The sequence below is a fragment of the Mustela erminea genome, chromosome 6 (genome assembly GCF_009829155.1).
Source record: "Mustela erminea isolate mMusErm1 chromosome 6, mMusErm1.Pri, whole genome shotgun sequence".
NCBI classification, from domain to species: domain Eukaryota; kingdom Metazoa; phylum Chordata; class Mammalia; order Carnivora; family Mustelidae; genus Mustela; species Mustela erminea.
The window spans coordinates 11,903,571-11,916,094 of NC_045619.1; the positions used below are offsets into that span (position 1 = coordinate 11,903,571).

Genomic DNA, 12,524 nt, shown 5'->3' on the forward strand with positions numbered 1-12,524 from the left:
AAATCAAAATAAGGTATGTGGGAGCCTGGACTCAAGAACCTGACTTTCTGGGTTCAAATCCCAGCTCTCTACCATCAACTATGTGATCATGGCAAGTTTCCCAAACTTCCCCTTGATTAAATGAGGATAATGTTGTATCTATCATAGAGATAGGGCTGTCGGGGGATTGAACAAGTACCAGATGTAAAGTGCCCAGAGTGCATATCAGCTGCTGTTACACAGTCATGGCAGAACCAGCATGGACACTATGAAATACGGCACAATGAAAGAAGGAGCATAACAGGAGAACCTACCAGTAAATGGAAGGAAGAAGACATTAATTGTGCCTCAAGGCGGGAGGTGGGAGGTCAAGCAAAGTTTCTCAGAAGGAAATATTTGAGCAAGGTCAAGAAGGCCACGAGGCCAGAAATTTTCTGGGTGGAGTGGGAAAAGTCAGACTCCAAGAGCCTATGGATTCGTCCAGCTATGGGCAGGAACCACCTCAGCTCCCCCTGCCCCCTCCCCCCTCCGCTGCTGGCTGGGCGAGGGGCTGGCTGTGGACAAGGAGACTGCTAAGGGCCATGACAGCCCCAGGGCCGGCCAGCGTGCTGCTGCGTGAGCTTGGAAACATGACAGTTCCTCCTGGGATGGTTGACAACGGGGAGAGTTGAGTTTCAGGCTGCTGGCGTTGGCCTTGGTGGTGCCCTTTCTGCTGGCCTTTGAGACTGCAGACAGTGGGCCAGCCTTCTCCCTGCTCTTGCCACATGCAAAAACACCCCCACGCCCCTGTGGCCTGAGTTGTCCTACCTCCCCACAATGGCACCTGCCCCAAAATAGCTTCCATGTGAGAGCTACAGAAAGGAAAAGATTAGACCCTGCATGCAAAGGAGGGAGGAGGAGGAGGAGGAGAGAGAGTGAGCAAGCCGTCAAGTGATCTGTGTCAAGCTTCAGTGAAAGTATAAAATCCCTTTGGGGCCAGACGATCTCAAACCCCAGCTGTCAGAGCCAGGACACCGAGTCAGCCGGACTTGCTTTTTTTGTCTTCTTCAGACTGCACCATGGGGCTCAGCGACGGGGAATGGCAGTTGGTGCTGAACGTCTGGGGGAAGGTAGAGGCTGACCTCGCGGGCCATGGGCAGGAGGTCCTCATCAGGTAAAAGGAAGAGATTCCATTGCCTCTGTCACTCACTCCCCAAAGATCAAGGGTGTGCTTGTAAGGTGGAATGGTTGCCTGGGGTTGACCAGTTGGCTGCGTCAGTTGCCTAGGGTTGACCAGTTAGCTGCATAAAACCCCCACTCGGTTCTCTTTTGCTTGTGTCAGGGGCTTGAGTCCAGAAAGGAAAAGAAGAAAAGAGATCCCGCCCATGCCTGTGTCAGCAGCAGGAGAAGTCTGGTGCTCAAATGCTGGGTGCCTAGTGCGCACCGAGAGGACTCCTAGAATTGTAGACGGAATAAACAATCTCTTGGGCCCTGAGAGATCTTGTCCAGGTGCTTCACTTAACGGTTGAGGACAAAAAGGACCTGAAAGGGACAGGACCTCCCCCGAGTCACAAATCCCTTAAGGTCTGTGAACTGTCAAGGCTAAGACATGGTCTTCAAGAAGAGACCTACAGTGCTAGAATGGGCTCAGCCACTGAGCAGCTGCGTGACCTTGGGGAAGGTGCACAACCTCTCTGAGTCCATTTCCTCTACTGTACAATGGGGGAAAATGCTGATACCTGCATTTTAGAGCAGAAGTGAGAATTGAATAAGATAATGCTTGAAGGGGCCTGTTGCTGTTCCTGGAATATGGCAGCTTCGAGAGGATGCTAGTAGTTGCTATGGACAAAGCCAGACTAAGGACCTTCACAGTATTATACTTAGAAAACAGAAGACAGGGGCCCATTCGTGACATTTGATGTCGAGGAAGTCTTGAACTGGAGAGCTCTGAAGGGGGTGGTCTCCAAGGGCATCTTCACTGCTATAGTAAAGGGTTCTGAATAAACAAAGAAACAAAATCCTAAGCCTTGTACATAAAGAATGGCCTGTGGGATTTTATTTTCCCATCGCCCTCAACCCCAGGTGGTGTTAGATCCCTCTTCTCCTGGTCCCATCTCTCATGCTCTGGGCCAGCACGAGTCAAGTATCTAATGGGATATAAATCAACATTTCTGCCCCTGGGAGCTAGGGGGCCCAGAGCTGCCACGAGTGGATACGTTGTCGTTCACATTTTAATTTATAGATGAGTTTCTTCTACTTTGTGAGCCAGGATTTGCTCTTCCATTCAGATGCCTTTTTGGTCTCCCTTGGGCATCGCTCATTTCCAGCTCCCGTGTCTGGGGAGAATGGCCGGTCCCATAAGCTCTGTGATCTTAAGTCCGAGTCCTTAGTGGTCCATGCTAGAAACACCTGGGGAAGGATGGTCAAGTTCTTTGTTGACTCTGACAGGTATCATGGGGGTGTTTCCTGATGTCTTTCTCCTTCCATCCCTGACAGCAGGCTGCTGAGGCTGCAACAGGTCCTGTTTGGTAGGACAAAAGATCCTCCCAAGTTGACATCTGCTTCTCAGCCACGTTTGCTTGGACGTGACCTTGGACAAGTTACTCCTCCTCTCTGGGTCCCATTTGCCTATTGGTTGAGTGAAGCCATCGTCCGCCGGGGTCTCTGAGGCCCCCTTCCGCTCTCGTGTCCAGGCATTCCCTGAGCCCATGCTCCTCCCGTGCTTGTGGAGAGAAGAGGCAGGGAAGTTGGGGTTGGGGACCAAGTTTGCCAAGCACGAGTCTCTCTGAGGTGATCTGGGAGCTGCCAGCCCCCAAGGCAGTGACTTGAAGGAGACTCGGGGTATTATGTCATCAGGGCAAACATTCCCTCCCTCCCCAGGGTAGAACAGGGAGGCCTGCCAGGGGCCAGGGACCAGAGATGAGACGTGATGCCTGAGACTCCAGCCCTTGGAAGGTCTCAGAAAGCCCAATGCCTTGTCACGTCTTAGGCTGTGGACATGCAGAGACCATGCCAACCGGTTCTGCCCTTTTAGTGTTTGCGGACTGGGGAAGAGGTTCACCACCGCCCCCACCCCCGTGTGGAGGAGGGGGAGGGAATGCTAACTCCCAGGGCTGCACGTGCCTCTGTGGGAGCTGGTCTCTTGGTTCTGTTCCAGACGCTGAGCCTGGACTTCCTTACTGACCTTGGCAAGGTCATTTCTCCTATTCCCCTGATTATAAGAGACAGCAAATTCTGTTCGGCTGAGCCTGCTAATGAAACACGAGGGGCTTCGCTCCAAGGACATGATCATAAAGGTCTAGAACATAAAAGCCAGGAGGTCGGTTGGAGAGCCTGGCTCCAGGAGTGGGGGCCCCAGGATGGAGGGGGCTGCTGAGTGTACCCCCTGCCTTTCCTTCTCTTGCCCAAACCCTTTCTGCTTTATTTATTTTTGATCTGGACAAGGAATTCTGAAGGCATGAAAAGTTTGAATCTCACTGCTGGTGGCCAGTACTTGTCATGTTACAGGGAGGAAACACGGCCAGTGGTGGCTATAGATAAAACTCGTTTCCCTGACCTGATGGCGATGAGGATGATGATGGTGGTGGTGACAGTGGTGGCCGTGGAAGTGATATGGGTGGCAGCAACAATGAGGAGGGGGAAGATAGCACATTTTTACGCGGTATACACCGCCTGGCCCTGTGTTCAGTGCTTTGTGTATATTCACTCACTTAAGACTCACAAGTGCCTTATGAGATGGTTATGATCACTATTGTGAACAGAGAGGTTAAGGAACTTGCCCAGAGTCACACAGCCGGAATTCAAATCCAGGAAGCCTGGACCCTTGCTTATCACACCCCTGTTCTGGAGCCCCCTGCTACACACCAGAGAGGGGACCCCCTCCTCAGTCCCATTCTTCGGTGTGAAGCAGAGGAGTTCTGTAAGTCTGAATCCTCAGTCTGTTGTGTGGGTGTCTGATAGGGCCTCAGGTCAGAGGACGGCTGCGAGGTGGCCTCCTTTCTCGCTGACTTGCCTGCAGGCCTGTGATGGGCCAAGCAGGTGGACATAGGATGGAAGATGACAAGACAGGCAAGCAAGGGCTTCTGCAACCGTAGAGAAAACCCATCCATCCTTCGCAGGGTGAGGCCTTCCTTTGTCCGTTCGCAGGGACATGCCATTAGGTAAATCCAGGTGTGACCTTCTGTGCCTGCCTGGGGCTCCCAGGGACAGGACTGTGGGCTCAGGAAGGGACGTGGCTGAATGGTGCCAGAATGATCTGGTGGGCACGGATCAGCCCAATTTTCCTGCACTGTCGGAAGTAAATCTGGGCTCCCTTGCCGCCTCACTGGTGAAGAGTGGAAGGTGAGGCAGGGGTCAAGCCTTAGAATTTGGAGGCTGAAGTATCAGCTAGACCAACCCTTTTGGTTTATGGATGGCTGAATCAAGACCCAGAGAAGTTGAGTGACTTCTTCAATGTCACACAGCACGTTGGAGACAGAGCAGGGACCAGAACCCAGTTTCATAATTCTCAGTCCCATGTTCTTTCTCCTATACATCTGGCGGGTCTCCCAGAATATCTGAGACCCTGGCTGCCTTGGGGATCCGGTCCTTGGTCCTCATCTGCCCCAGAGAGCTCCCTCCAGTGTCCCGACCTCCAACCTTCCCCTGGGGGGGCTAGGTCTCATGTCTGTCAGGCAGGGATCATTGTCACCAGATAATAAGAGGATCTCAGGGACCCTTGGGTGAAAAGTGCCAGAGATGAGCTGTCAGTGACACACACAGTTTGGCTGAGCAGGGGCCCCGGGGTAGTGAGGTGGTGACATTGGGCAAAGGGCATGGACAGCCCTGGGCATTCTGGAGAAGCAGGAGGGATTCGCTTCTGGGAGAAGGGTGCACTCCCTGTTGGTGCTACCCTGTGCACGCTTGTGTGTGTCTGGGTGTGCAGGCACGTGAATATGGGTGTGTGCTGTGAGACGCTTCCAGAAACTGGGGTGTGTCCGCAGCAGGGCTGGAGGCTGTGACTTAGCTAAGAAGCTACAAAAGGGAAACACTCCTGAACCCATTAGAGAAGAGGAGGGAAAGCCTGGACAGACAGGGTCATTCCTGCAAACATTTCAGGGTGTGACATGAGACAGAGAGCGTGAGCTCTAGAACCAGCCAGTCTCTGCTGTGGGCTTTGCCACCAGCCAGCCACGTGACCCTGCGCACATCACTTACCTCTGCGGTCCATTCGCCCATAAGTGAAATGGGGAAAACCATTCCCACCTAGGCGGCAGCTAGGACTCCCTTTAACCAACACTCACCTTTCCACAGCAGGAAATACTGAGGTCCAAGTCTCCAGGTGGCTGCTCAGGTTCAAGGGCAAATTCCCTCTGTGGCCAGATCACTGGCTCCCTGGCTGGAGCTGGGACCTGGTCTTTGGCAGGTGGCTCCCCCTGGGGCCTCACCAACCCCCACTGGGAGGAGCCTGGGAGGGACAGGGAGTCTGAGCAAAATAAGCAAGAACTTTCTGAGCCCGAGAGTTAATCTGGAGTGGACTGGCCATCACAGGTGGTAGTGAGCCTCCTGTAGCTGGAAGTATGCAAGCAACTGAAGGATGACCCCTAGGTAGGAAACTGCAGAGATGGTCCCCTGCATCATTTTTTTTCTTCTTTCTTTCCTTCTTTCTTTCTTTCTTTCTTTCTTTTTTTTTTTTTTTTTTTGAGTCACTCAGATCTGTTTCCAGCTGGCCCTTCCACACATCAGCCTTGTAACACTGAGTTACGCCTTCATACCTCTGAGCCTCTGGTCTTCCGGCCACCTCCTCTCCCTGATTCCAGTTAGTCACCTACTCTTCAAACAACTTAGAGAAAGTTGGGGTGAAGCCAGGGACTAATGCAGACACGTCCTTCCTTCCCGCCTCTCCCAGTGGCAATGCAGAAGAGACAGGTCATGAGGATAAGAAAAACCACAAAGCTGAGTCTTTGTTGAGCGCGCTGCGTGTGCTGAGCGTATATGCGCTCATTGAATCACAGCGCCTCTACTCTGGGTAGGGATTGGTTATCCCCTTTGCTTGGATGAGGAAGCGGATGCCCAGAGAGGTAGAGTGCCCTGCCCAAGGTCACACAGCTGGGAAGGAGTGGGAGCCCAGCCTGGAACTCGGGTTTGGCCCCTTCTGAACCCCATGTTCATTCCTGTGTCTGATTCCCATCCACCTTCTGCCCACAGCCTCTTTAAGAGCCACCCCGAGACCCTGGAGAAGTTTGACAAGTTCAAGCACCTGAAGTCGGAGGATGAGATGAAGGGTTCTGAGGACCTGAAGAAGCATGGCAACACTGTGCTCACCGCCCTGGGCGGCATCCTCAAGAAGAAGGGGCAGCACGAGGCAGAGCTCAAGCCGCTGGCCCAGTCACACGCCACCAAGCACAAGATCCCCGTCAAGTACCTGGAGGTGGGAAGTGGGGCCGGGGTGGGCGGGGCGGTGGAAGGACAGGCCTCAGGGGGATGCAGTTTGGGTTCCAGTCCCAGCTCTGCCCACGGTGTTCCTCTTTGTGCCCCAGGGCCCTCATTTGTGAGATGAGCTGTCGCTTACTGTCTCTTCCTCGGGGGGTCACTGAGAGTAAACCCACTTCTCCCCCAAATCAGTATGTCATCCAGGGGAAGAAGGGGAGAATGGATATTGGGGGCACCCTTTGCATTCCCCTTCACAAGAAGGTACAATTATTATTGTACCCACTGGGCAGATGAGTACACGGAGGCACAGGGAGGGCGATTGCTTGTCCCTGGCACACTCCCGGATTCAAACTAGGGTTCTGTTCTTCCAGACCCCACCTCCACCTCCCAGCTCTTGAACCCTGTGCCACCCTGAGCCACAGTATAGTGGCGGGTGCTCCTCCGGTTAGCCAGCAGGTGGCGCCATTGGTTCCAGCATCTTTACAGATGAAAAGAGAGAGCCCTGGGGTCCTAGGCAGGGGGAATTGGTTTGAATCTCTTGTGATGGGCTGAGAGGTAGGGTGGGCAGGGCCTGAGCTTCAGGTTCTGCCTTTATAACCAGTGCGGGGAGGGGTGTGGTGAGAGGGAGCACTGAGATCTGGAGGATAAAGGGCCTTAGGGGTAGGTGCAACCCCTGGGAAAGGGAGCAGGGGGCAGGCTGCTGCAGTGATGAGGATAAAGACCGTGGTCATGGCTACCCGTAAGGATAGGCCATGGTAGGCAGTCGCCTGGATCACTGTATGGAATTCTCAGTCCCCTCTGAGGTAAGGAACTGCATTCCGGGTCTTCTTTTTCACTGACACAAAGTAAGTGCAGAGGTAGGGAGTCCAGAGCTGGTGTGGGCACCCCACAGCCACCAGGGATACAAGCTCTTTCTGTGCTGCTCAAAGTTGGCTCATGGTCCAAGACGGCTGCTAGAGCTCCAGCCATCTGATCCATGTTCCAAACAAGAAGCACGAGGAAGAGAGTAACACTCTCTTTTAAGGAGTCCTAGAAATCCCATTCAACAGTTTTATTGGCCAGAAGTTAGTTACAAGACCACACCCACCTGCAAGGAAAGCTGGGAATGGTGGTCTGTTGCCACTCCAACTACAGCTAGTGTTCTGTTACCAAGAAAGAAGGAGAAGATGGACATGGGGCAGGCCATAGCAGTCTCCGTGCCAGGCAGGTACCCCTCTCATACCCACTTTACAGATTCGGAAACGAAGTATCAGAGAAGTTAAGTAGCTTGCTCAGGGTCACACAGCTAATGAGCCAGTAGGCACGGTATGATCTGCCGGTACTTGGGAACTCAAGCTCTTAATCCCTTGTGGCACAATGTCTACCATCAACCACCACCACCTCTTCAGCCTCACAGCCTCACCTCCCCGCGCCCCAGCTGCCCCCGCAAATCATACAGAGAAAACCCAGCCTGCCCATCACGCGCAGCATCACAGACGTGAGGAGCGGGTCCCGCCTTCAAGACTCTGCATGCTGCGGCCCCTGACCTCCCCATCTGCTCTTGGCAGCAGACCCCTGTCCCCGCTCCAGGGCCCAGCTTAGAAGCCACCTTCTCTGCATGTGACTGTCAGTGGGCACCCCCCGTCTCTCCCCTGCAAAGCCACTTTATATTTATCCCTTGTCATGGCGCCCACCCGTCTGCACTGGGATTTATCTCTTTTCCCAGCTGTCTCCTGGCTGGAGCGTGAGCTCCCCATTTCTGAACCCCGGTGGCATGTGGTGGGCTCACAATACAACTTGTCTGCTCTCCGCTCGCACTCAGGGACATCCTTCCGTGCTCTCTCTAGGGGGCGGCTGCTTCCCAGTGGGGTGTGAGGGCGCCACGGTGGGTGCTGGATGTCAAGGCAACTTTTCTCAATTGTCCAGCTGCCCCAGCCCCCACTTACCCGTATTAGCGGCTGTGCTCCAAACTCAGGAAGGGCTCAGTTGGGGGACCCGATGGGGCCAGCTGAGCCCCTGTTTTATGGTGAAGTCACCCCTGGGGGTCACAACAGAGCAGAGCCTGGAACCTGAGTCTCCCACGTTCTCCAGGGGGAGGACTGACTTCATGGCAGCCCGAACCCCAACTTTGTTTTGGGACATATGTCCAGATCGATGTCCAAAGACAGGGGTTTGTGGAGCTGTCCTTGTTTCTTTTTTTTTTTTTTTCCCCCTTTCTCTCACTTTCCTATCTTTTTTGTTTTTGAGAGAGAGAGAGAGAGACTGTGAGTGAGCATGGGGGAGGGGCAGGGGCAGGAGCATTGGCAGAGAGAGAATCTGAAGCAGGCTCCATGCCCGGGGTGGAGCCCAGCACCGGGTTTAATCTCATGACCCTGAGATCATGACCTGAGCCGAAACCAACCTTGGGTGCCCTGCTGTTGCTATTTCTAGGCAGAACCGTGTTCCCTGGGTATTGCCCTATGTATGCCTCCTAAACCCTCGGTCACCCTATGCCCCCCCCCCAGCCACCTGTCTGTAGTCACCTGCACTTGGGGTGCCCTGAGAAATTGGGAAAAGCCAACTGAGGTGCGGTCCCCGTGTCTGTTCTTGGCTCTGGCAGCCGTCTGCCCACAAGCCCCTGGGTGCAAATTCCAGCTCTGCCGTCCACTTGCTAGGTGACCTTAGGCTGGCTCTTCCCTGTCTGGGCCTCTGTAAAGTGACACCGCTTGGTCCTCCAGCCAGGGTGGTGGCTGGCATCAAATCTTGACTCCCTGTCCAGAAGGCCCAGTAGCATTTTATACCCACGAGATCTTTCAGTCGCTGAAGAGCCGTGCTGTAGGTGTTCCTAGTAATGACGTTGTGGGTGTCCAAGCACATGTGGGGATGGAGAGGCAAGGCTGGGCTGGGGCAGGCTGGGTCCCAGCGGCAAGCCGCAGGCCTCAACCCTTCCTCGTCCTCCCTTCTTCCAGCCCACCAATAATTCTGAGCCCTTGCTCTGTGCTCGGCACAGGAATATGCTGGTCTACCCACCCCCCCGCCAGCCCCCCTCCCAAGTAGCCTACTTAAAGCAATAACCACACTAAGCTATCAAATGCAAAAAATTAAATACAAATGGAAATAGTTTCTTTCTAGATTTTCTGACTGCAAAATCCTGGGCAAAGCCATGGAATGGGAGCATTTCCCTTCCTTTCTGCTGCCAGCAGGGAGGTGGTGTCCTGGGCTCCTGCACTGAGACGGGCCTGGTTCCTCATTGGCACCTATCTCGAGGGGTGGTAGAGAGAGAAGGAGTTAACCCGTGGAGACCCCCCTGGTGTGTACTAACCGGAATAAAGAGAAGGTGGGGCTCAGTCTGATTCCCATCTAGCTCCTGGACTGTGCGCCCCTGTGACCGGCGCCTCTCCCATCTCCCCCCACCCCCGCAGTTCATCTCAGATGCCATCATCCAGGTCCTGCAGAGCAAGCATGCCGGGGACTTCGGCGCCGAAGCCCAGGCGGCCATGAAGAAGGCTCTGGAACTGTTCCGGAACGACATCGCTGCCAAGTACAAGGAGCTGGGATTCCAGGGCTAAGTCCCAGCTGGGCGCCCCACCCCAACCCCACCCCTTCGGGCCCTGGGGCCCAGGGTCAGGTGGGCCGTGATCCTGTAGCCGTGTAGTTTGCTTCTGAGTGTCTGCTTTGTTTATGAGAGGTTGCGGGGGGAGAGGCCGAGGGGCTGGGCTAGGCTGTTCCCATGGCTTCGCAAGACTGGGGCCTGGGGTCCTCGTGGAGGGGCGTCACCCCGGGAAGCAGGAGATGTGCGGCCCTTTGCTCACTTCATTTGCCTCTCTCCTCAACTCCAGCCCAATTCCTCCAGCCTCCAAACGCAACCACACCTTCACCTTCTAATCCCAAATCCAAGCCATAAACCAAGGCCCGGCCATAAAGAGGCTCTGACCCATCACCTCCACCCCCTTTCCCCGCCCCCCCCCCAACAAATGTCCATCTGCAATGAGAAAGGGGTCTGGGCGGAGGGCGACCCTCCATCCCGAGAGAGAGGCGGCGGGGGTCTGGAACGTTCAGTGTGCCTTCTCAGCCAATGGAGTGACTCACCTGGTTTTAATAAAAGACCTTGCAACATCACAGCCTCTCCCTAGTGAACTTCCTCTCCTGGAGCAAGTGAAGGGGTCCCCGAGGAAGAAATGGCTGGAGGGTGTGTGCAGACAACCTGTGCGGCAGAGAGGAGGAGAGGAGGGAAACAGGGCAGGAGGGAGAGAGAGACAGGACGCTGCCTTCCTTAGAGCACCCCTCAGTGCTGGGGACAGTGCTGGGTGCAGGATGGGAGGGGGGCAGTCCTGTCCGGTGGTGTTGGTGGGCTGCTTTGCAGTAAGAGGCAAACAGCTACAGGGCGCCCAAAGGAGAGGGCCCAGGGGGAGGCGATCACCGTGGTTACAGCAACTTCAATAACACACCAAGGACACCGGCTAGTGAACGGCAAAGCCGGGTTCAAAGCTGGGGAGGCAGCCGGGACTCCAGCTGGGGAGACAAAGAGGTGGCCAGCCGGTGACAGGCACTGACCTTCTGGCCACAGAGAAAGGACAGACGCATGGGGAATAACTCACAAACACAGGCCAGGAGACACGATCCATGTCTACAAATGCTGCGCACACAGACGGAATGTGTGATGTTGTGGCGGGGACCCAGAATAAAATGTTGCCACGTGACCGTGGTGGCCAGGCTGCAGGTTGAGGCCATGGACAGGGCCCGTGGAAAAGGTGGCCTGAGTCCCTCGGAGCACCCAAGTGGGGAGGGCCTCGAACAGCACCCAAGACTCAGAATACCAACTCCGGGAAGCCCCAAATCCCCAGCCTCATAAAGCTCCAGGAACTCCCAGGACAAGTGACCTAGTCACCCCCGCCCTTGAATCCTCGGGGCCCAACCCCTAGCCGTGAGCCTGACCTCAGACCATGCCAAGGTTCCCAGCAGCTGAACAGGGTGGAACTCCTCTGCTAGCGTAGATACGTCCTAAATCCTAAAAGCTTCATCCATCGGGCTATGCAGCTGTAGCCGCAAGAGCATGAGAGGGTCCCCCTCCTCGGTCTGCCCCGGGCTTTGGGAGTCCTTCTGCTCTCCGAGAGGGAGGGGAGGTTTTTGATTCTGGCACCTGGGGAAAATTCCATTCATTTGTAGTTATTCAGTCGGAAGCCCAGGCAGGGAGAACTTCGCTGTAGGTGAGTGTGCAGGATTTAAAGCTGAATGGGCTGGGCCCTGCCCTCAAGCAATTGACAATCTAGTCAGGGCACCCTGTGCTTGGAGAATGAAATCCGGGCAGAAAATGAGCGTAGCCCAGAAGGACCAGGCGTTTGTCATTCATCCTGCGTGGCCTCCGACACTAGCTGCTGAGCACAGCCGGTGGGAAAATCTCAGTTTATACCTTGGACGTGCGCAAAATGCAACTTCTTCTTCTTCTTTTTTTTTTTTTATTAATTAATTTATTTAGTCGATTTGACGGAGAGACCCAGTGAGAGAGGGAGCAGAAGCAGGGGGAGTGGGAGAGGGGGAAGCAGGCTCCCCACAGAGCAGAAGTCCCATGCGGGCTCCATCCCAGGACCCTGGTATCATGACCCGAGCTTAAGGCAGACAGTTAATGACTGAACCACCCAGACGCCCCTTCAACTTCTTTTTTTCTCTTTGGAATCTTCACTGTGGCTGCGAGGCAGACACTGACCTCAGCCTCCCTGAGGTTGCTCTCTGGTTCCGCATTTCCCTGGGGTTTTGGCTCATTCTAAGGGGACTTACTCAGGCGGTGGCATGTGTGGGCAGGCAGGTGGCATTCTGTTGCTGTCATCTGTTCCCAGTGGCCCTCAGGGATGCTGCACCCCACCTGGTCTTCCCTTAGAGTCCTCATCAGGCACTTGAGGAAACCCTGAGGCTGTCCGAAGCTCCTTCTGCCCCGGCCACTTCTTCTTTGGGACATCCCTGCCCCACGAGGCCTTGACTTGGGACAGGAGTGGGCACAAGTCCCCTCTGAGTTTAGACCCCACAGGCCTGTCTGAGCTTTTCCAGCCTCCTTCAGGACTTGACAGGGGTGCGCAGGGCTGCCCTGTGTGGTTGTATAGGTTGTGCACTCCACGAGAGCACCTGGTAGAGGGATCCAATTCAGGGGTGCATCCAGTCTGTGCCCCAGTGGCCAAGCTGTGCGCCGGGGAGGGGTGCCTTTT

At 54.9% G+C, this 12,524-nt stretch overlaps 1 protein-coding gene across 1 annotated transcript; it reads left to right on the top strand.

The window, feature by feature from the left end:
- Positions 1–899: 899 nt before the first annotated feature.
- MB (myoglobin) lies at positions 900–10,446 on the top strand. Its single transcript, XM_032346443.1, has 3 exons — positions 900–1,132; positions 6,145–6,367; positions 9,750–10,446. The coding sequence occupies exons 1-3, from the start codon at positions 1,038–1,040 to the stop codon at positions 9,894–9,896; spliced, it is 465 nt and encodes a 154-aa protein (XP_032202334.1). The 5' UTR covers positions 900–1,037; the 3' UTR covers positions 9,897–10,446.
- The last annotated feature ends 2,078 nt before the right edge of the window (positions 10,447–12,524 follow it).

What these genes read in the sequence shown, in the direction of transcription:
- MB (XM_032346443.1), top strand. Translation starts at nt 1,038, where the DNA reads ATGGGGCTCAGCGACGGGGAATGGCAGTTGGTGCTGAACGTCTGGGGG. An exon ending in GGGCAGGAGGTCCTCATCAG is followed by an intron (nt 1,133 to 6,144) that starts GTAAAAGGAAGA and finishes TTCTGCCCACAG; the next exon opens with CCTCTTTAAGAGCCACCCCG. An exon ending in TCCCCGTCAAGTACCTGGAG is followed by an intron (nt 6,368 to 9,749) that starts GTGGGAAGTGGG and finishes CCACCCCCGCAG; the next exon opens with TTCATCTCAGATGCCATCAT.